Source organism: Equus quagga, chromosome 7 (genome assembly GCF_021613505.1).
Source record: "Equus quagga isolate Etosha38 chromosome 7, UCLA_HA_Equagga_1.0, whole genome shotgun sequence".
In the NCBI taxonomy this organism is placed as follows: Eukaryota; Metazoa; Chordata; class Mammalia; order Perissodactyla; family Equidae; genus Equus; species Equus quagga.
In genome coordinates this window covers 126686475-126709059 of record NC_060273.1, presented here as the reverse complement: position 1 = coordinate 126709059, position 22585 = coordinate 126686475, and the positions used below count along the sequence as shown (strand labels likewise).

At 40.7% G+C, this 22585-nt stretch overlaps 1 protein-coding gene across 5 annotated transcripts in view; it reads left to right on the top strand.

Moving 5' to 3' along the window:
• Positions 1–47: 47 nt before the first annotated feature.
• Positions 48–22585, top strand: part of RASGRF2 (Ras protein specific guanine nucleotide releasing factor 2) — a 220216-nt gene continuing 197678 nt past the window's right edge. For 4 of the 5 annotated variants that reach the window (XM_046668415.1, XM_046668414.1, XM_046668413.1 and 1 more), the window contains exon 1: positions 48–410. In XM_046668415.1, the coding sequence (XP_046524371.1) occupies positions 123–410 (288 nt within the window). In that variant the 5' untranslated portion in view covers positions 48–122. The remainder of the gene's footprint in view (positions 411–22585) is intronic. The other variant, XM_046668416.1, reaches the window with a different exon arrangement.

Sequence of the window (22585 nt, the reverse complement as noted above, 5' to 3'; positions counted from 1 at the left end):
GCTGCCCTGGGCGCTGCGTCAGGCCAGGGGGCGCCCTTGGGCCGGCGGCCGCGGCGGGCGCGCCCTCGGGGAGCCGGCCGGGGATGGCGGCGAGGCAGCGCTGAGCCCCCCGCGCCCTCACCATGCAGAAGAGCGTGCGCTACAACGAGGGGCACGCCCTGTACCTGGCCTTCCTGGCCCGCAAGGAGGGCACGAAGCGCGGCTTCCTGAGCAAGAAGGCAGCGGAGGCGAGCCGCTGGCACGAGAAGTGGTTCGCGCTCTACCAGAATGTGCTCTTCTACTTCGAGGGCGAGCAGAGCGGCCGCCCGGCGGGCATGTACCTCCTGGAGGGCTGCAGCTGCGAGCGCGCGCCCGCGCCGCCCAGGGCCGGGGCCGGGCCGGGCAGCGCCCGGGAAGCGCTGGACAAGCAGGTACCACGCGCCCTCCCTCACTCCCCCGTCCCCCTGCCTCCGGCCGCTGCGCTTCTTAGCTGTTCTAACCCCACAGGTCCAGGGCTCGACCGAACGTAGGGACCGTGCTCCGAGATCCGAGATCCCCCTGCGGCCTCAGTGGCAGGACATCACGCGCCTCTGCATCTCCATCCCCTTTCCCCCATCTCCTTGTGATCAGTTGGAATAGGGGCTCGGCTTTATTTCTTTCACGACCGTGAAAGCGATCAGGTCGGGTCGGACCGGGTCGGCTTCATTGCTAACCATCCATTGCTTCTCTAGACCTTGTTTGGAAGGATTTAGTGTGGTGACGTGTGTTGACACCTGTTGGATTTAGATTGGCAAGACGGAACTAACTTATTTGGAAAAGTTTGGTTTCTCCCTTACCCGGCGGGTGCGTGTAGGTTTCTTTGCCTGCTTGCTGTGCACGGAATGAGCGGGGCTCCCGGGACGGACAGGCACTTTCTGTTGGCCGTTTTTAATCTGTCTTTGTGGTTTATGTCAGTTTACCTTGCTAATATTTGACCTGCTGGGTCTAATTAGGAAGGTAAATGTGTATCCATTTCCCTCAGAATTAATATTTGGTGGCCACATTCCTGCTGTGTTTAAACATGTGGGCATTTTTAAAGAACGCTTCTGTGTACTTTTAAATGACTGCTTTGAAAATGAATGTGACCTTTTTACTCCCAGTCATAATTTTATTAGTTTTGCTATGTGCGTACTCAGGGAGGAAAAAACCCTCTAGATTTAGTAACTCCCGCCCCTCATTCCGGCAAACGCGAAATCTGTATTTTTTTCAATCACCATTTGGTTATTAAAGTTGAAGCAGACTAATTTTATGCTCCCAAATGTTCTCACTTCGCTTCTAGATCTCTGCCTTGAAAAAAAGAGGCCGATTGTCTTTGCTGTTGCATAAAAATATTTCACAGCTGAGTTTTCCGTGCAAGTCAGACCAAACAGCTTCTGTTGCAAACCAATGAGGGCGGCTGTGGGAGGCGCTAGCGATGGAACGATGAATAAGACGCCTAAATAACCCCTTGGGGCTTATAAAACAGCGTGTAAAATTAAGAGGAGTTAAAACTAGATCAGCTAGAAGTTTGATTTCTTTTTCACTTTGGTTTCACTATAAATCATTAACAGACAACTGATAAATCTTGGTATAACGCTTGTAGATCTGAAATTTAAAACACGTGCCCTTTGGTTTTTGAGGGTGTGTTGAGGGTCATTTGAAAAACTGATTTCCAATTTTGTAGATATAGATACTGGGAGTATAAGGTTAAGTTTTGCCATGCAGTTTAGAATTTAAATTGAGAGCAGGAGAGGGGTTTTGAGGAAACAGATTTTTTTCAGGATCTATTTTTTTTCCATTTTCTATTGGTGAGATTTTTTTTAAGTTATGTGTTCCAAAGCCCCACAGAAGTCAAAACTAATCGATTTTTAAGTGTTATTATTTCTACAATAAAATAGGGTATGTGCAATTTCTCTGAATATGTGTCATTGACAATTCCAAATTATTTTTTCTCTTTGTATTTATACTAATATCAGGAGACAACCACTTTTTTTTTGAGCTGGGAGCAGGGAATTGTTACCTGTTGCAACGTATATGGCTGGCTGACCAGTTAACATTATATGACAACCAACATTTTTCTACTTGGAAAATATCCAGACTCTTATCTTCAGGACAGTTTTCTTTAGACCACACTTTCATAGAGAAATGTAACCTCCGAATAGTTTGACTTACGTGCCACTTTCTAATGGAAGTCCTAAACAGGTCATCTTATGAAAAAAATTTTTCTCTGTTTGTCATCATACAAGTTAGGAGTATTTCTCAGTCATTTTATACATCTCTATGAGGTTACAAATTAGAACCTTCGGTGGTGGTAGATAAAACTGAGATGTTGAGAACAAGCATTTTTAAATGGATTAGGAGGTGGATGGGGAAACCTGTCAAATTTTGTCTTTTGTTAGACACACTTCTGTGACTTGGGTTAGCTCAGCTGACTGATGCTTTTCTCCAGCACTGCCTGTCTGGTGTGTTTGAAGAATTAAGAAGAAACCTCGAAGACAAGATCAAAAAGAAACGTTGTACCTTAAATCTACAGTTTATGCAGTGGGTCCCCTTCCCGAAAATTTGTGTTACTGATGTTCTCAGATCCTATCACCGGAAGTGGTGGACCCATGAAACTGGCTGGGCTGGGGGCGGATGTGAGGCACTGAGCAGGGACCGTCTCGAGGTCTGCTTCTCCACAGATGCTTCTGGGACTTTCCTCATAACTATCTCCAGCAACCTCGTAAACATAGCTGAAGGTCAAGGATTGAAGCAGGACTTAGGGAGGCAGAATAGGTTTCCTCTACCATTTCTGTGTGACTTCTGTAGGCTAATCTCTTAACGTTTCCATTTTTTTTTTCTCTTAATGAAATTTGTTTCTTAATATAGAAAGATTAAGAGTCTGGCTAAGATGATTTCCACGTTCCAATAATGACATCTCCTATTTCTAAGGTTATAACAGACAGTGCGAGCTTTTTGCTGTGTAGAGGATATGAAAGACAATTTCACAAGATTTAGAAGTTAGTAGTCTCTGTAATAAATACTGCATCCGAGAAGCTAAGGACAAGTGGTGATTGAAGTGGACCTCCTGATAAATCAGTTAGGTCAGCAGGTGCCAAACCTATAGCAACATCATTGTCCGGAGGGCGGCGTACTGTAATGTCATCGACAGTTACTATAGTTGATGTAATTCTTATCGTAAGATGCCTATAATCATTCTTGCCAGTTTGAGTTCTACCTCTCCTTCAAATAATCTTAAAATTCCAATAAATTGTGTTTTTAGGTAAGTTATAAGCAGAAAAGAGGCATTGGTTTGCTTCGTCTAAATAATACTTCTAGGGGCTGCCCTGTGGCCAAGTGGTTAAGTTTGCACGCTGTGCTACTGAGGCCCGGGGTTCGCTGGTTTGGATCCTGGGCGCAGATCTAGCACTGCTCATCAAGCCTTGCTGTGGAGACATCCCACAGAGAAGAACTAGAATGACCTGCAACTAGGATATACAACTATGTACTGGGGCTTTGGGGAGAAAAAAAGAGAGGAAGATTGGCAACAGATGTTAGCTCAGGCCCAATCTTCCTTAAAAAAGAAAAGAAATAAAAAGAAGACTAATTCTAGTTGGTTGACAAGAGAAAAAACGTTTTTCTTTGGTTTTACTTCTTTGTCTTAAACTGTTTCCAGTTAAGAAGAAGAAAGAAAGGTGTTTTCCACTTTCCAAATATGCCTAGGTTGAAGGAATATTTGCGTTGATCCATTTTTTCTACAGTGGCCTGAGATTTCACGTTGGTAAATCCTTGGGAGATGGCAAGGCTCTCTTTTCAGCCTTCCATAGTGGCTGCTTCTTAGAGATCATAATTGGTGATACAATCAAAATAAGTTCAGTTAAAAATTTTTTTAAATGGTGTTCCTCTTCTCCAAATGTGAGTTGCTGGTTCTTCTTTCTAAAAAAGCTCCATTTATGGAAAATGAAAAACTTACCTTTCATTCCAGGTGACAGTGTTTACGGGCGAAGGGGATTTGCATTTGGTGGCTACCTTCTGTATGCCCGGTCAGTGTTAGCCTCCTTTATCTCGTCTAATTTGAATCTACTTTGGCTCTTGGAGATCGGTGCTACTTTTTCATTTTCACCTGTGCCAACAGTGAGGCTCAGAGTTCTAGGGAGATGCTCAAAGTCCAGCTCCAGGTATGACGACCGAATAACCGTGAAGAGTGCCTTACTAAGGAGGCCATTTAAGGCCCCTGAGCTTCAGGAAATTTGAAATCTGGGTGGGATGGGGGTTGGGGTTGTAGTGTGTGAATCACTGTTTTGTTTATTCTTATTTCTCTTAGAAAACGGTTTACAGGGCAGTTGCAATTCTTGATAAATACGATTGCAGACCATTACATTTTCAAAGAAAAACGAAATTTATTTTTAAACATTCATTTCCTTCAATAGGGATCTTTAAAAATACTTGTAGTTAGGGTGCAAGGACACACCTCAGCTAGTCTGGTCAGTTTAAGTGGCCGTATCTGTCCTGCCGACTAGCAGGAGAGACGTTTAGGAACAAAGCCATCTTCATCCCTGTTTTCCTGGTAGTGTCAAGTGTTGTGTTCAGCCTGATTTCAGTTGTTTTTTGGGGAAAATATCTCCTTAGTTCTGGAGGTTTGAAGTAGTAGATGATTGTCATATTTGTGCTGAATTAAACATGTTGATTTAATTTTACAGAGGTGAAAGGTTATGGGATTTCCCCTGTCACCTCATTGCTAGTCAGTCATGCTCGCCTCCCTAACTTGACTGCAAGCAGAGGAGTTGGTTCTGGATTGTGGATTTCATTCTAGTTCATCTTTAATTGATGTCCCACAACCAGATCAATATTTTTGTTCAACTTTTGCTCGTTGAACACAAATAAAGGGTAAATGGACTAAAAATATGTGCTAAATCTTATAAAAAGTTTAAAAATATAATTTAAGGAAGAGAAGTGATTTATTCCTTGAACTTTGTAATTGTTCTTCCATTTAAAGTTAATGGAGAAAAATAATTTATGGATTAGAAAAATTTAGTTTAATTTTGGCTACACTAAACCTTACTATTTATATTACTGTACTTATTGTTAAGAATTCAACATAGAAAAATACATCTTTGATGTGACAGATGTAAAAATGCATTTTATTGTGACAAGTATTTTTTCCATGGGTTTTAAAAAATGATACCTAAACGCACTATTAAATGATGGAAAATATTTGTAGTGTGATAGCATAATTTTTTTCCTTTAATTAAAAATTAGAGATATTTTCCTTTCACGGGGTGATGGTAAGTCCTAAAGCATGTGTGATAACCAAATGTTTCTGCTTTCAGCGAGCAAATGCTAATAGTCTGTTAAAACAATTGTTGATATGCTGTTTGTTTAAGGCAGATTATATATTTAAGTTGATTTTGTCCATATTTTTAATTAAACATCCATGCTACGGTCAATATAATTTTAATTTTGTGGAATAGAGGAATATAGTCTTTAAGATTATTTTGTAATGAAATAAGCCAGATTGGCAAAACAATATGGATTTACTCAGGTCTTAAATCCTAATTTTCCCAATTTTAAAGTAACTTTATGTTTTTGTGCCTATTTGTTTGTCCAACAAGAAAGGGATATGTGTGTGTGTGTGTGTGTGTGTGTTGAGTTTATCTTCTGTCATTAAATATTTGTTGTGCAGTTATATATGTTTGAATTTACAGGTTTTATTTGTATCATTATCATTTCATGAGTTGGAAATCCAATCTGTCTACAGTCTGGGGAGTTTTATTTTTCAGGACTAAGGATGTGAAATGCTTCTGTTAAGTTAATCACAGTATAAATTACTCTCTGAAATTAGTTTACCTTAGTTTAAGACTGTATATAATAAAATCTTAGTTAATATTTAAATGAAACTAAAGATGGTATTTGTTAGGTATCAATATAACACTGTGGGAAATGTTTGGTTATCTTATACATTTGGCCATTATTCTAAAAATTAACCATTATTCCAGAATTACTCATTATATTTCCATTGGTGTAATTTTCTAATTTTAGCTGATTGAGAAGTTATGAAACATTATTTTGGCTCCACCCCAGGGTATATTTTAGCATTTTTACCCAAGGATTCAAATATGATTGTGTGTATATTTAGGGGAAAAAACAGTAGCAAGTTTTTCTTTTTTTTACTTGCCGAAAACATTGGTATCAGTAGGTGGAGCAGAGATGCAGAAGGTACATGTCCTCAGTTTTCCTTTTTGTTGGTACTTGAAAAACTTAGGATTCAATGAAAAATAAGGATTCAAATAATTTTTCCTACAATTCCTCACAGTGAATGCAAAATGCCCCAAATATACTTTTAAGGAGAAGGCAGAAAAAAAGTAACAAGTTTAAATAATATTTCTTTTCTTTTTGAGCTGTAAAGGAAGAAATGAGACAGAAAGTTGGTGAGTCCTATAGAAGTTAACTTACAGCATCAGAGTAGAGTAAGTTATCGAAGTTAGAATTCTCATAAGATCTGAGAAGATACAAATAAAGCGATGTTAAAAAAAGCTATGCTTAAAAATAAAATTTATCGATCTTTTGATGCTTTATTTATTTTTTTCTTTTGTGAGGAAGATTGGCCCTGAGCAAACATCTGTGCCCATCTTCCTCTACTTTATGTGGGATGCCGCCATAGCTGGCGTGGTGAGTGGTGCTGGGTTGAGGCCAGGATTCAAACCTGCAAGCCCAGGCTGAAATGAAGCATGCCAACTCAACCACTATGCCACTGGGCCGGCCCTGGTGCTTTATTTTTTAAAATGTAGGCCTCAGTTTCTTTTATTAGCTCTTCCCATCCTTACCAGCATGACATGGCAGAGACCTCTGATGACGGAAAGAGCAAGGATCTGAGGGACTCTGGTAACTGGTACTTTGCGTTCTTTTCAGGTTCCTGAAATGTTTTAGTCGTTGTCTGATTTAATTTGGACAATTCGTGATTCATTTCCTGAACTGAAGTTATGGGTCCATGCCATTCGTGTGACTAATGTAAACTGTAGGGTTGGTGCTATCAAATAGAGGGACAATGGGAAGGCGAGGAGGTTTCCTGGGGCTAGTGATGTGGGAATGGGGAGGTGATAACCTGGCCTAGGGCTCATTGTATAGCATTGTAACTCGTCACAGAAGTCATGATACATAGGAATCAGAGGCCGCTCGTGTCCAATATGAATTATCTTTCCTTTAACTTTAAGAATATCACTTTCCAGGTCAGGTTGTAGTACTGTGTGTGGTTCAGTTCAGGGGTTAAACTATGGGGGTTTCAGTCTTGACTCAGCTCCTTACCAGATACTCATCTTGAGCAATTTCTCTTTCTAAGCCTGGACCCCTGCCCCAAGACGGGGATCAGGAGCCCACCTACTTCGCTGGGCTGTTGTGAGATGCACGGGCAATGGTCCCTGCCGAGCTCTTCACACAGGGCCTGGCTCACGAACTGTCGGTGCATTTATCAGCTCGTATTTTTTATTTTTTTAAAGATTTTATTTTTCCTTTTTCTCCCCAAAGCCCCGCAGTGCACAGTTGTATATTTTTAGTTGTGGGTCCTTCCAGCTGTGGCATGTGGGACGCCGCCTCAGCCTGGCCTGACTGACGAGCGGTGCCATGTCTGCGCCCAGGATTCGAACCAGCGAAACCCTGGGTCGCTGAAGTAGAGTGAGCGAACCCAACCACTCGGCCCTGGGGCTGACCCCATCAGCTCGTATTTTTATTACCTCCTCTCTAGTATAATTCTTCTTTGACCTTCTTTTTGTTTTCATTACTAGGGTCACTTAGGAAGTTTTTTCCTTCCTTCCTCTTAAAAAAACACTTTTAATTTAACATGCACAAAATAGAATAGTTCAGGCAACACCAATACCCATCACCAGCTTCAGCGGTCTTCAACCTTCTGCTCTCCTGTTCTCTCTGTTGCCCTGTATGCGTGCTTGCTTTTTTTTGTTTCTAGACTATTTTAAAGAAAGTCCCAGACATCATATTATTTCACTTGTAAATAGGGAAGTTTTTCCTTTTTGGCATCCCTTGTTTGGCACTGAAGGTTGCACTACGTGTAGCTCTGAAGAGAATGATCTTGGAAAGAATTTGTAATGTGTTTGTGTTTCGGTGTGTGTTATAATGCTCATCATCCTTTTGTTTCTTTGATATCATTATAAAGGAACGTATATATACATTATAAGTAATTGTAAAGGTGGCAGAATTAGCTTTTAAGTAAGTTCCAGCACGTTAAATCCTAAAGAAAAGAAATCTGTGCTCGGTTGTTTAACCATGATCATGGTGTGAAGGTATTTTCATGATCTGATCTCACTCTAGGGGAAATTATATTATTGATGATTCTCTCACTGAAGAATCTTCTTTTCTTTATTGAAGTCCATTTACCAAATTCTTCCAGCTGTGCAGCTGGAAGAGTCTTATTTAGAGTCAAAAATGAGTGCTTCCTCTCTGATGCCATTAATGCTTCTTGTCACTCTGTATTTTGCATAGTTTTGCAACAGTTGGGACGTCATCCATAAACCAATGTTTCATCCATCTTGCAAAATCAATTTTGAAACCCAGCAGCTAGTCGAAGTTATTTTAAGGCATTTGCTAAGATTTCATTAATCAAGTGTGTAGTGTGCTTTTTCTAGTGTTGCTAAACTTTTCTCGGGGTAATCGGTTTCTGTTGTATGATTATTTACTTTAAGCCCTTTTGATTGCAGGGGAGAGATATGAACTCAAGTTGTCTTGAATAATGGTCGCTTCTGTGTGTGGCACGGGGCCAGTGGGAATATTGTTAGGCAATATAAGGGTGAGTCTCGCGCTGCCTTTATTGTGACCTACTTATTCTGTTTCCCCTAACTTCAGGCTGCCATGCCCCTCGTGGTCCTGACTCAACATATTGTGGCCCCGTTCTCTTTGTTTTTTTCTGCTTCAGTTCTCACTGCAACATCTCTTATTCACTCAGTATATTCAGGCTTGTATCTTGGGAGAGAGAATCTTGGTTCACATTCTGGAGCTAGACAAAACACCCATCTCTGACCAGTCCATGGGCTGGTTGTTACACAGCAGGGGCCATGGGTGAGGGAGTTTCATGGAAAGTTTGGTGGGTGTGGTAGATGTTATTATTGAGATATCTTGTGTATTCATCAAGCTAGTTAATATTTTCACCATACTGGGGTCTGAGGTCTTCCCTCCCAAGCTGCTGGGTAGTTGCCCTTCCTCTAGAAACGCGTACATTTATATGCACCAAAGACTTGTACAAGAATGTTCATGGCAATATTATCCACGAAACCTGGATGTCCCATCCCAGCAGCTCTAACTTCACGATTTTTCTAATCACCCCCTAGTCACACCTATACTTTTCATCTGGAAGGGTCAGGTGCACAAGGGACAAGGACACTTTTATAGAACTTAACCAGAGTTAAACTTGAATCCCTGATGCCCTCTTAGCTATGCTGCCACTTGGAGAGTGTGTCAACGAGGCTGGCCTGGAGGTGCTGTTAGGGAAGGAAAAATGCCTCCTGCCCAGCAGAAGTGAAGACAGAACCCTCAGTTGTCAGAATAGATCCCTATCATTCCCTATCCTTCCCCCCTTTTGTCCTGATCATTACTCGGGAAGTGGCCACGAAGGGATGGCCCATTTCTGGGAACACCTGCATTCAGTGATCAAATGGCTTCCTAAAGTGTATGGACCAGGAGGGAATGAGGGAGAGAGAGAGCTAGACAGTCAGTCCGTTGTCGAATACTCAGATCAGTTTCACGGGCCACAATGGTGTGGCTGGCAACAGCTGATCAGTAACCTGAAAAAATATCAACAGTGGTGAGGCAGCACTGATAGCCGAGAGGGGTTCAAAGGTCTGATGTAGCCGATCTGCCGGGAGTGGGAGGGGGTAACACACCTGGTGACGTGGCCCCTCCCGTTGTGAGACCAATGGGTCAGCTTTAGGCAGGAGTCACAAGTCTGCCCTGCAGTGGTAGCCTCTGCGTTAGAGACAGAGTCGGGCTCCAACAGCAGCTTGATTTCAGTCGGTCCCAGCAGAGAAGCACCCCTTCCTGTGGGCACCTATGTGAGTGTTCCCCACAGTTCAGTCGGCAGACGTGGTTTGTTCCCAGGTTCCTGTTTCCAAAGAAGGATCTCTTTCGTCTTCAGCGGCATCTGCTTCTGCTTCTGCATGGCTGACACTGTGGCTGAGTAGCCACAGCTTCTTGGTGGATACCACTGGGTTTCACCTTAGCCAAACCATCAGTGAACCAGGCCCAGCCATTTAGGAAATCTGTGAATCGAGGGCCCTGTTGAGTCAGTGTGGCTTTGCTTTAGTTAGTAGGGCAGATAAAGTTGCTTGCAACTTGTTACTTTTTTTTAATGTAAAACTGAGATGCTCCAGGGGCCAGACCAGCTACATTCTTGAATATACCTTTTCCATTTGACAAGCAAGGTTTTGGCCCTTCCTGCCTTGTTAGCTCATAAGTCTGAGTTGATTCATCCTTAAATGGGAATTTCAGGCTGGAGAGTTACAAGGCCTCTATGGGTCAGTTTCAGCAAGGACTCAGCAGTACGCTAATAGTTGTCTGCACGCCTTGTAATTTGTTTGAATGCTGGACATTGTGTATGAAAAATCAAAGCGATAACTTGAGGCTCTGCATGATTTTATTTTCCCTCAGAGATTTGCTTTCTTGCAGGCATTGGGGTGGAGTTATGTTATTTTAGTCCATTCTGGGATTGAGCAGGTGAAAGCTAGGTTTTGGGCTTTGTGAGAACTTGCCTATTTCCAGCTTGCCCTAATTTCTAAAGTATAGCCTTTCCAGGGTCTTATCTGGAAATCTGGGTGTTTGCACAACTCCCTCCTCCTTGGCCTCCCCCCAACCCCCTCAGACTGCCAAAAACTCAACGCTGGTTTCCAGCCTCTTAGCTGCTGCTTTCTGCTTGGCCTGTTAGCCTCTTGGCTCTGTACCACCTAGAAACTGGCAAATTCCTTGAGAGAAACAGCTTCAAAGACTATCAAACTCACTAGTTTATGTCCTTTCTCTAAGATGTCTTTACTTCTTAGGTCCTGGCTGTCTTGTTAGCTCACTGAGACTTTCAAATGGATTATTTTGTGTGTGTGTCCAGCTTTTCAAATTGTTCTTAGTGTATACAAGGTGGGAGGGAGGTCCGTAACAAGCTACTTGGCCATCACTACTCAGCAGTGAGTTTTTTTTTTTTTTTTTGAGGAAGATTTGGCCCTGAGCTAACATCTGCTGCCAATCCTCCTCTTTTTGCTGAGGAAGATTGGCCCTGAGCTAACATATGTGCCCACCTTCCTCTACTTTATATGTGGGACGCCTTCGACAGCATGGCTTGATAAGCGATGCGTGGGTCTGTGCCCAGGATCCCAACTGGTGAACCCTGGGCCGCTAAAGCGGAGTGCAAGAACCGTTATGCCACGGGGCCAGCCCCAGCAGTGAGTTTTAATAGTGAGTCTAAAAATGAGTGAAACTCCTTTCAAAACAGTGGAGGTGTTATTTTTTTCTGGAAATTTATCTGTGAATTACTACTAATTCAGTAATGATAAACTACTAAGAAATCAAATCACAGCTAATCCTTATTTTATCAATTTAATTCTGAACATCTTTGAATGTGGTGTTTTTGAACAAAATAAGACAAAAATATTTTGTAGTCATAAGATTTTTTTACAGATGTTTATCTTTATCCTACTACTGAGTGGTGAGGTATATATTTTGAGAGTACCGACGTGTAAGTCCCATTTTATTCCTTACACAGTGGATTTAATTTAAACTTTCTTAGATAGTTTTCTCATAACTGATGTCTGCCTGTCTGTCTGTCTATGTATCTGTCTATCTATCAATCAAAGCTACCATCAATCTATCATCTATCTATCTTAGTTGATAAGCATTTAATTTAAAGCAATCATCTTTCTCCAAGCGTAAGTCAGCCCTTTCTTCTTAGAAAGTAAAACAAAATAAAATAAGACTGTTTCATTTAGGATACTAACTTGTTAGTTTTTTATGAACATTGTTTTGTATTATACAATTGTAAGAGCTACTGTTTATTGAGTGCTAATTTTGGGTTCAAGAGCCAGGCACATCACATGTATTAGCTCTTTTAATCTTTGCAATCATCCTGGGATGACAGAGTCCTCTTTATTCTGCAGATAGGGATCCCGTGGCTTAGCATGGTTTAGTAATTCACCCAAGGCAAACCTTAATAGGCGGCAAACTTGGTTAATAGAGCCTAATTTGGTAACTTAATGTTTGTTGAGCTTGGCCCTCGGCTGGGAGCTAGAAATGTATCATCTGGAAGGGAAGTGTTTTGTCTTCAGTCTCGTTCTTCTCTGTCTTGGTACGTTCACAGTTTGAGTGGAAAACTTCTCAGTTCATTTGGCCACATTCATAAAGCCCATAAGTCTGGTTATTGTTTCCTCCCCAGATTCATGAAAGTAAGTCAACAAAGCAAAGCTATGGGCCCATATTTATGTAAGGGAAGCACTAGAACCACTTTACATACCCTCTGTAATCTCTGTGTGCTTGGCGCTGTGCTGGGGGCCCGAGAGCTGGGACGTGGTGGGGAGAGGAGTGTTGGGGCACAGATCAGTCTGCCTCCAGAGCATCCTCGTCTTTCTCTTGTGCTGCTGACTTCCAGCACGGGCTTTCTTCTTGGTGTCTGCCCAGCACCACGAGGGGTCCAGCACTGAAGATGTAGAAGACACAGCCCTCCCTGCGGTGCCAGACCTTTTCTATGCTATGGCTCTTTACTCTGAGAAGATTTCTTATATTTTGATGTGAGTCCACATCCTTAGTGCCTTGATTTATGCTACCACATTTTGGCCACTAGGTCTAACTAGGTTATAGTCTTCCCTGACCCAGAGCAGCAAATACATTGTCTGAAACATTGGGCAACCGAGAATGATACTTGCAACCTGAACCATCAACATAAATGTAATTGACTGAGAAGGGGCATTTATATGTGCAGACAATCTTTCTGTTCTCGGCCAAAGTATCTTCTTGTATGTGTTTTGTTGGCAAGTTTCACTTGCTATCTCTGGAATTGTGCCGTCAAATGGTTGAACAGTAGCATCCTGTGATTGTAGTGCCTTAGCTGTCATTTTCACCTGTGAATGTTATTATAAAAGTTCATTTGCAGCATGCCAGTTTGAGCTGAGACCATCTTCCCTCCTGCTCACCTGTGAATGTCGTTGTCTGATAGCACTGAAGGTGCAGTGGCGTTCCATCTGGTTGAATGGTACAGAGTGCCCAGTGTATTGAGGCAGGGTTCCTGAGTTCAAGTTCTAGGTCCAGGGGCCGGCCCCATGGCCGAGTGGTTAAGTTTGTACACTCCACTTTGGCGGCCCAGAATTTCGCCGATTTGGATCCTGGGCACAGACCTAGCCCCGCTCATCAAGCCACGCTGAGGTGGTGTCCCACATAGCAGAACTAGAAGGACCTACAACTAGAATATACAACTAGGTACTGGGGAGCTTTGGGGAGAAGAAGAAAAAAGAAAAGATTGGCAGCAGATGTTAGCTCAGGGCCAATCTTAAAAAAAGTTCTAGGTCCACCTTTAACAAGCTGTGGCTTCTCAAGCTTAGCCATTTCCTCATCTGGAAAATGGGCATGATAATTCCTACCTTGTAAAGAAAGTGGGGATGTTGGTAATCTATGTGAAAAGTGTTTTGTAAACTAAAATGCTAGAAGAATATTATTTTAAATTCTTCACAATTATATATTTTCCTTTGAGTTAGGGTGATTTAAACAGCAGATCATTTGACAGTTTGCTTACTACACACGTGTATTTTGTCCACTTATGATGCATTTTGAGAACCGGAGAGCTTCCCTGACTAGTTTGTAGGCATCTCTGTGAGTCCAAGGTTTTTAAGTTTGTGGGGGAGGAAGAAATTTTCCTCTGCCCTTTTTAGGTTCTTTTGGCTGGTCTAATAATTAAATTGACTTGAGACAGAATAGCAGGAGAAAATTAAACAAAGTTTTGTAACATGTAGACATGGGAGAAACCCAGGAAAACTGAGTAACTTACCAGAATGGCTGAAGCCACCACCTTAAATACCATCTTCAGCTAAAGACAAAGGAGGATGTTGGGGCTAGTGGTTTGGGACTTCAACAAGGAGGAAGGCAATTCATGTGGAGATAGAAAAGCAAGTGTTTGGTGAACAAATGTTTGCCATGCCTTGCAAAGACAATGGGACATGGAGAGGACTTTGATTAAATGGGCCTTGCTAGTTTCCTCTCTGTCTACTGCACCTAGTTTATTTTATTCTATAGTCATCTTGTGGTATTAGCAGCTTCCCAGAGCAGCCCTTCTATCTTAAATTCTTTTAGGCAGTTGGGGGGAGGTCAAAGTTTCTTTCTGAGTATTTTGTTCTTAAAAATAATAAAGCTAAAGAGACACATTTTGGGGTGGCAAATTCTGATCCCTCACAAGTTCTGTGGAGAATATTTAGTGGCTGACAATTTCTTAAGAAATAGCTGGATGGTTGCTTTTACTAAGTACAAGAGAATATTACATAAAAGGATAGATCAATGAAGAGGTTTTTCTTTGTCATTTAAATCCTTTCTGTTGTATAGATTCTTCTGACTGTAATAAATATTAAATATATTAAAGTGAGATTAGTAAGTAATTTTTTCAGAAGAAAAATGCAGCTAAATTGATGTTTGTGCTTTAAAAGTTAGTATTTTTACAGAGTGTTTAAGATGTATATTGAAAAGTAAATAAATCCATAGCTTACTCATTTTTCTCTTTTGGTATAAACTGCCATGTTAAGAGAATTTTTTTTTTTTGAGGAAGATTAGCCCTGAGCAACATCTGCTGCTAATCCTCCTCTTTCTTTTTTGCTGAGGAAGATGAGCTAACATCTGTGCCCATGTTCCTCTACTTTATATGTGGGATGCCTGTCACAGCGTGGCTTGACAAATGGTGCGTGGGTCTGCACCTGGAATCCAAACTGGCAAATCCTGGGCCGCTGAAGCAGAACATGTGAATTTACCTGCTGTGCCACTGGGCTGGCCCCAACAGAACATTTTTTAAAGCAGTTTTTTATTTATAAAAGTAATGGTTCTGGGGATCTAATGTACAACATGGTGACATATAGTTATAATATAGTTAACAATACTGTATTGTACACTTGAAATTTGCTAGGAGAGTCGACCTTAAATGTTCTCACCACACACACACACACAGTGGAAGTGATGGATTTGTTAACTAACCTTATCATGTTAATCATTTCACAATATATAGTATGTCACATCATCACATTGTACAGTTTAAACTTACACAATGTTATTTTTCAGTTATATCTCAATAAAGCTGGAGGGAAAAAAGGAGATCAGTGAATGGGTATAGATAGTGTATATTTTCCAATTGCACGAATTATTTATAGAAGTGATTGGTTGTATGGCACCATTGTACCCCAAGTGGATACCAGTCAAATACCTGCATCCTATTCCTGTTCTTTGAAAAAATAACTACAGCACTCTGTAATTTCTTGAGCATTTGGTTAGAGACAAAAAATAGAGCTTGTTTGTTTATAAATAAGTGAGCGTAAAGGACTGAAGTTTGAGATCTTGAATTTGTCTTGTTATCTCAGACACAAGCTCATGAATCCAAATGGACCTCTCCCTTAACTAGTGTCTAACCTATTTTTATGCAGTTACAATGGAAATTAAAATAATAATAATTATTAATATTAAAAATTAAATAATATATATGTATAGTTCTATTTAGCTTTCAAAAAGCATTCACATATTTTATCCATCTGATTTCTTAATAACTGTATTCTTGTGTTTTCTTTAAATTTATAACTTTTTTAGACACATTATTAAATTTTAAATTTATTCTCAAAAAAGGATAATGTTTATTGTGTGAAATTTGAAAATCACAGTGAAGTATAAAATAAGAAAATTAAAATCTCCTGAAATGCTATCCCTCAGAGAAAAGTATGTATTAAATTGTTGGAGGATTTCCTTCAAGGTTTTTTTCTGTGTATGCATATGATAGATAAATAGACATTTTTAAAGGGGGCACACTTAGGATCATATTGTGTGTAGAGTTTTGGATCTTGATTTTTTTATTGAACATTATATTCTGAGCATTTTGTCAGTAAATATTCTTTGAAAATGTTATTTTTAATGGCTGTACAGCATTCTTTCTACCACACAGATGAGCAATAACCATTCTCCTCCTGTTGGATATTTGGGTTGTTTTAATATTATAAAGTTTTGCTTTGCTGTTGTAAGTGACACTGCAGTGCCATCAGGATGATGTGTGTGACTGAATTGTGAGGGCACATTGAGGCACATGCAAATAAGTAAACAAACAAGCAGGAAGTGAGAGGCACCCTTTTAGCCATTTTATTGTGGGAAAGGGGTATTTTCCCCAACTTCTCCACCTTAATTAAAAACTGTTCTCTCTAATCAACAACTCATTTCAAGGTAGTTTTGTAATTGGTTGAAAATACAACATAAAACATAGATTTCTGAAGTGAAAGTACAATCTCATCTGTGAATAAAATACAGAAATAAATATGGCCAAATATGGTAATCTAATTTCTGGAAATAAAACCAGACTATGAATGCTTTTTGGTGGAATTTACTCTCCCTAGGGGTGATATTTGTCATGCTTAGAGTGCCTGCGACCATGATCAATGAGCTCCATTTGAATTGCCAAAGTAGAAATGCCTAAATTTACCATATTCCAGTGATTTTAAGTATACTTGGATTACAGTGTTTTACATTTTCAGAAATTAGGATGTGTTTTCAATCAATGTGCACATATGATTGATATGTTAATTCTTTTCCTGTAAACTTTTGCTGACTTATGTTGCATTTTACGTACCATCACAGAAACAGAAAAGTAGTAGCTTCCAGACTAAGATATGTGCCATTTATTTGTGTTTTCAAAGCTCTTTGCTGTGTATGTATTTGTAAGAGCATAGAGATATATCAATGTCTATATTGCGTCATATACTATGGGCCTTTGACCTTTGGTAATAACTAAGTATAAGGATAAGGACTATCAAGACCATGTGAGAAAGAAGAAAATTCAGTGCTTGGCTTTTGAAGTGCTTGTTCTGAAAAACCTGCTTGGAAAGATGGCAGATGTTAGTACCAGCCGATCTTTACCTTGGTTGGTTTTGATCTCTTCCTGCAGCCCCCTTGGGCCACAAGGTCTTTGGTCACTAAAATTCAAGATGCTGCTTCTTCATACAACTGCAACATGATCTACTTTTTGGCAGTAGGTTTTCATTTTTCATAATCTTCCGTTGTGGTTAGAGAATGGCGAATTTAGCTGTTTCGTAATTTTAGCCCATCCTTAAATTTGATTGTGTTGCCTTTTGTGATTTAAAAAGACCAAAACAAAACAATTAAACTCTCCTGAGTTATGATGCTCATTCTTTCCTACCTTTAATGTTGCTAACAGCTGCCTTGCCTCCTTGGGTTTATTGTTATCCTTTCCACTGGGAACATTGTGTCCCTGGGCCCCACCAGCCCTCCCTGTCATGGCTCTCCCTGTGGCTTTTGATAAAGAGAGTAATTTCGGCCACAGATAGGACTCCCAAAAGAATACTACTGAACTTCTTATGTCGTCTTCTATTTTAAAACTTATGCCCCGCTGTGCATTTCAATAAATAGGCTTTCTAGCTTTGATGTTTAGACAAAACATTTTATTTGAAGATTATTTTAGGGTCCTGGAAGGCAGGTTTATTTGGAGACTCTCTGTCACTTTGAGTAAGGTAGGAAAGTCTGTCGGCTTTTCACTTGGCAGCCTTGTTGGCTAGCAAAGTGAGATGCTTCCAGAGAGTCCACTTACCACACCCTCTGTGAGCCCAGTTCCCAAATTCCTCAGGATTGCTGCTAATGGCATCACAGTAAAACCCAGGCAAGCATTTTCTAGATACCTTGTAATCTCTTTTGCACATTTGTCTAAAAGTCACTTAAAGGTTTTGGAGCTGTGTCTTTATGTATCAGTGGTGTTACTGTAGTCCCAATACACCAATACTGGTTATTTACACTGTCTCTGTTAGGAAGTGAAAACCTTCTATTTTAGATTTTACTAAGGCTTATTGTTGTTGTTGTTAATAATACTATTTGGCTTCTCACTGCTTAATTGATATCATAGAATGGGTTCCAAGTTTTCCAGGATGGTCTTGATTTACAATATTTTATCTCTACAGTCCCATAAAAGCATTTGAGTTTTCAGGCCAAAGAGTCATGATTTGCCTTGGAAATTATAGTACCTGTACTTCTTGATATTTTGAAAAAATTAACAAAATGCTGGTTAGACTCTTCAATGGTGTTCTCAGCAGTCCATGTGGTACAGCTGAGCTAGAAAGAGACTTTCTTGCAATAAGAGTTGTTGTTTGTTGTTGCTGAGGCTTGAGTGCACGTGTGTGTGTGTCTGTGTGTGTGTGTGTGCGTGTATGTTGTGGTACTTTAGTAACTAACCTCCTATTTGGGAAGTATCCCAGACAGTTCCTTTCTCATACTAAAAAGTGACTTTTTACAGCAAATGATCTAGTTTCAATGGAAAATTACAATGTATTAAATTTGTCTTTGGAGAACAACTATGTCAAGGATCAAGTGTGTTATAAAGGGAAGTAGAAGTCTGACCGTGAATTAATTCACTAGCCAGGGAGTGCTACAGTGATGTGACCCATCCCTAATGTAATGAGTCATGGCGGGAATTAGTGTGGCTTTTCTGCCTGTGAAGGTCTTAATGTGTAGCCTCACGTCTGGTGTCTTTTAGCAGGCCTGACTGTGCTCATGGCCCAGATCCCGCTTCGTAGAGCCTGGCCGCTTCATCCCTTCATTTACTCACTAAGCTGGTTTTGAGCATTTGCCGCAAAGCACTGTATTGTGAAAGAAATGTAAGGGCTGGTCTCTACTGTCCTGAAAGTGTGGACCTAGGGAGGGGATGAGGTGGTGTGTTGAAGGAGTTCTCTGATGATGCGTGAGGCTCAGTAGAGGCTGTACATGGTCAGGGCACGAGGAAGACCTTTCTGGCTTTGTGGTCAGGAGGGGTTGCAGGAGCATTTGGAGTCCTTGGCCCTTGACAGAGGAACCAAGTTTAATGGGTAGGAAGAAGGAAGAGCTAAGCTCATTTTGGCTGATGCTGGGGACGGTTAGGTTCAAGTTGGAAGTAACATTTATGCAAGACCGGAAAGGCAGACAAGGCAGACCACATCCATCGGCTCTCGAGTCATGGAGGGCTGTGGCGGGACACCAGTGCAGAGAGGAGAGAGGGAGGGCTGAGTTGAAAAGATAATCTGGCATGATGTCGGGGAAATTGCAACAAGGAAAGACAGAGCCTATGAAGGAACCTTGGGATTTATTTCTATTATTAATAGGGTTTACCATGAGGAATTTTTCCTGATGTCAGACAGGGCTTTACAAAATTAGCTTAGACCAGCATCTCTCAAAGTGAGCCACATGTTGTGGGGAATATCCACTTGTCTGCCTTGATGTGTGTTATTTGTTAAGATGAGTTCGCACCAGAAAAGTGTGGGGAAAGGCAGTTACCCAAACTGAAGCAGATATCTCAGCGCCTTTACTGTGCAAATGGCTTTGTTAGTCCTCCCTGACTTGGTAGTCTATTTTAGAACCAGGAGGGGCTGGCACGGTGAGCTGCAGAGACCAAGCTGCAGCACCTGCCTTGGCCCCTGTTCCCCCTCTGGCCTGCTCTGGTCACGACCAACATGTTGGGTCTCGGCCATGGCAAATGCAGGACCCTGAGTGGTGGAGCCTCTGTCTAAGGATCCCAGTCACTGAGTCTCCTCTTTTCTGGCACCTGCCCCAGTTGCGATGACCTTGTGGGGAGGCGGGAGCTCTTTGGGATCTGGGTTACAGCTGACCCTTGGGCCAGTCGCTCTTTGTCCTGAGAATGTCTCCAGCTGAGGGCACTTGGGTGCAAAGCTGCTCACCACCCTGGGTGGGCCACCCCAGCAAAGGATGTTATGTGAGTAGCCACACAATATCCTCCATTTTGCCTCTTGGCTTACAAAGCCTAAAATACTATCTGGTTCTTTATAGAAAAAGTTTGCTGACTTCTGCTGTAGTCTTGCACTGTCCATGATGGTAGCCACCAGCCATATGTGGCTTTTGAGCACCTAGGACACAGCTAGTCTAAATTGAGATGTGCTGTGTTAACACTTATCCGTTTTGGAATTTGAAGATTTAGTACAAAAACAAAGAATGTAAATTATCTTATTAATAATTTTTTAATTTTTGATTAGATGTTGAAAGGCTATTTTGGATACACTGGGTCAAATAAAATGTATTATTAGAGTTAATTTCACCTGTTTCTCTGTACTTTTTTCCATGTGGCCACTAGCAAATTTAAAATTACATGCGTGGCTCGCATTTGTGGTGCACGTTGTGTTTTTATTGTACAATGCTGATTATGGCGTAGCATCTAAGTTTATTGCCCACAGAGCTCTTTCTTCAAGGAGCTTCTGGTATAAACCTAGCTGGTTTTTCTCGGGACACAACTTTAGCAAACATGACAGAGCCCTACACATGTTCTAGTCTGAGGGTTTGTGTTTTGTTGAGAGCTAAGCTATAGTTTAATAGATGTAAACTCTTACCTTTATTTTACTTATTTATTTTTGAGAAAGATTAGCCCTAAGCTAACATCTGCCACCAATCCTCCTCTTTTTGCTGAGGAAGATTGGCCCTGAGCTAACATCCGTGCCCATCTTCCTCTACTTTACATGTGGGACGCCTGCCACAGCGTGGCTTGACAAGCAGTGTGTAGGTCCACACCTGGGATCCGAACCGGCGAACCTGTGGCCACTGAAGCTGAACATGCGAACTTAACTGCTGTGCCACAGGGCCAGCCCCAACTCTTACCTTTAAATAAAGATATATACTTTGTGTTTTTCAAATACAAATATATTTATTATTTTGTGTTTTATTTTAAATCAGCTATTCCTTTATTCTTCTCATTATGTACATTTTAAATAATCTATCAGCTATATATTTCCTGTGATGTAAAAATCATGATCTTATCATGTCTGCTCTGATTCAGCAACTCCACTAGGATTCTGTTCTAAGCAAACAATTGGATGAGTGTGCAAAGATGTGTGTATAAGGATGCTCATTATAGCATTGCCATTGGAAATGAAAAATTGGGAACAACCTCGATGCCCAACTATAATGATTGATTATTTAAATTATGGAATGTCTACGTAATTATATTGCCAATACAAATGATGGCAAAGAGTTATTAAAGTTATAAAAATTATTTTAATTTCTTTGATGCCTATTTACATGGTCTAATTTTCTGTAATAGACTTGTCTATCCTATATAATTAATTAAAATAGTCATTTCACCACTTAATAACTGATGTATGAAATAGCTCCTTGGAAACAAGAAAAGTTCAAAATTCCAAGTGAACGTATTTATGTGACATGGGAATTCATAAAGATAGATTTTATTGTCACATAATGAGGGATATTAGATAGAAAGCATTTTCTCCCAGATTAGTCACATATTACAAACAAATTGTTCTGATAGGAAGGTAAGTAGTCATTGGTAGGGAGTAAAGAAATTTGTACTGTCTAAAACCTAAAGTTCTTATTTGAAAATCTTCTGAGATCTGCCCTGGGTTCTCTACCATAATTGTGATGGTCAGTGATTTTCCCACTAAAATAACTTCCTGAAATTTTAAAATGCTTCATGGCTAGTTATTTTTAAGTGACCAGCACAGGAAGGATGTGGAGGGGGTGGAGTACCATGGGTACTCCTGCCAATTAATGGAAAAATTGTTTGAAAGTGGACTAAGGCCACCAAAAGTAGTCTGAAGAGAATGCTGGGTACAAAGCAAAGGTTTTTCTTGGGGCTGGTAAACACAGAGTGTGTGCTTGACCCCAGTAGGTCTTTGGCTATTTTTTGGCGTTTTGTTTATTTCCGTGGTGAAATTCAATGCTGAGAATCAGTTTAATAGTTGAAACTTGAAAAGGTCAGAAAACGACTTCCATCGTGGGAGTTCAGAGGTGAGCCCAGCTTGAAGCAGAGCTCTACAGATGGGATTTACCTCTAACATTCACAGGAGTAAACACAGTTTCACAGAATCCATTACATATTATATATCTGATATTATATATTTTAGACAATTTATGTGTAGCTTCAGCTAAGTTAATGAGAAATGTCACTGGCAGTTGTGTATATTGTTTAAAAAATTGGTGATAGGTCCCTTAGATTACTAGGACATTATGGAGTCAAATGTGACCTCTGTCCCAGTCAGGCAGTACAATTCTCCTCTGTGCACCTACCAGCTCATACACACCTCTTACAGTAGTGGGACCATTGCGGTTACAATCTGTGTATGCACCTGTCTTCTCCTAAACTCGGAGCTCATCGACCACTAGAACTGTGTCTCACTTGCTTTTGTATCTCTAACTCCTAGTACAGGACATGTAGTTAGTGCCTAGCAGATGTTCATTGAGAGACAGAAAGGAGAGGAGCATTCTGGATGATAAGATTATTAATTAGTCCCTGTATTCAAAAGGCAGTAGTCTGAATTGCACCATATCAGATGCTTTTGGGACACGAGAAAATCCAACAATCTCTAATTTGGGAGCTTAAGCTACATTTTGCATGGAGAAATCTAAACAA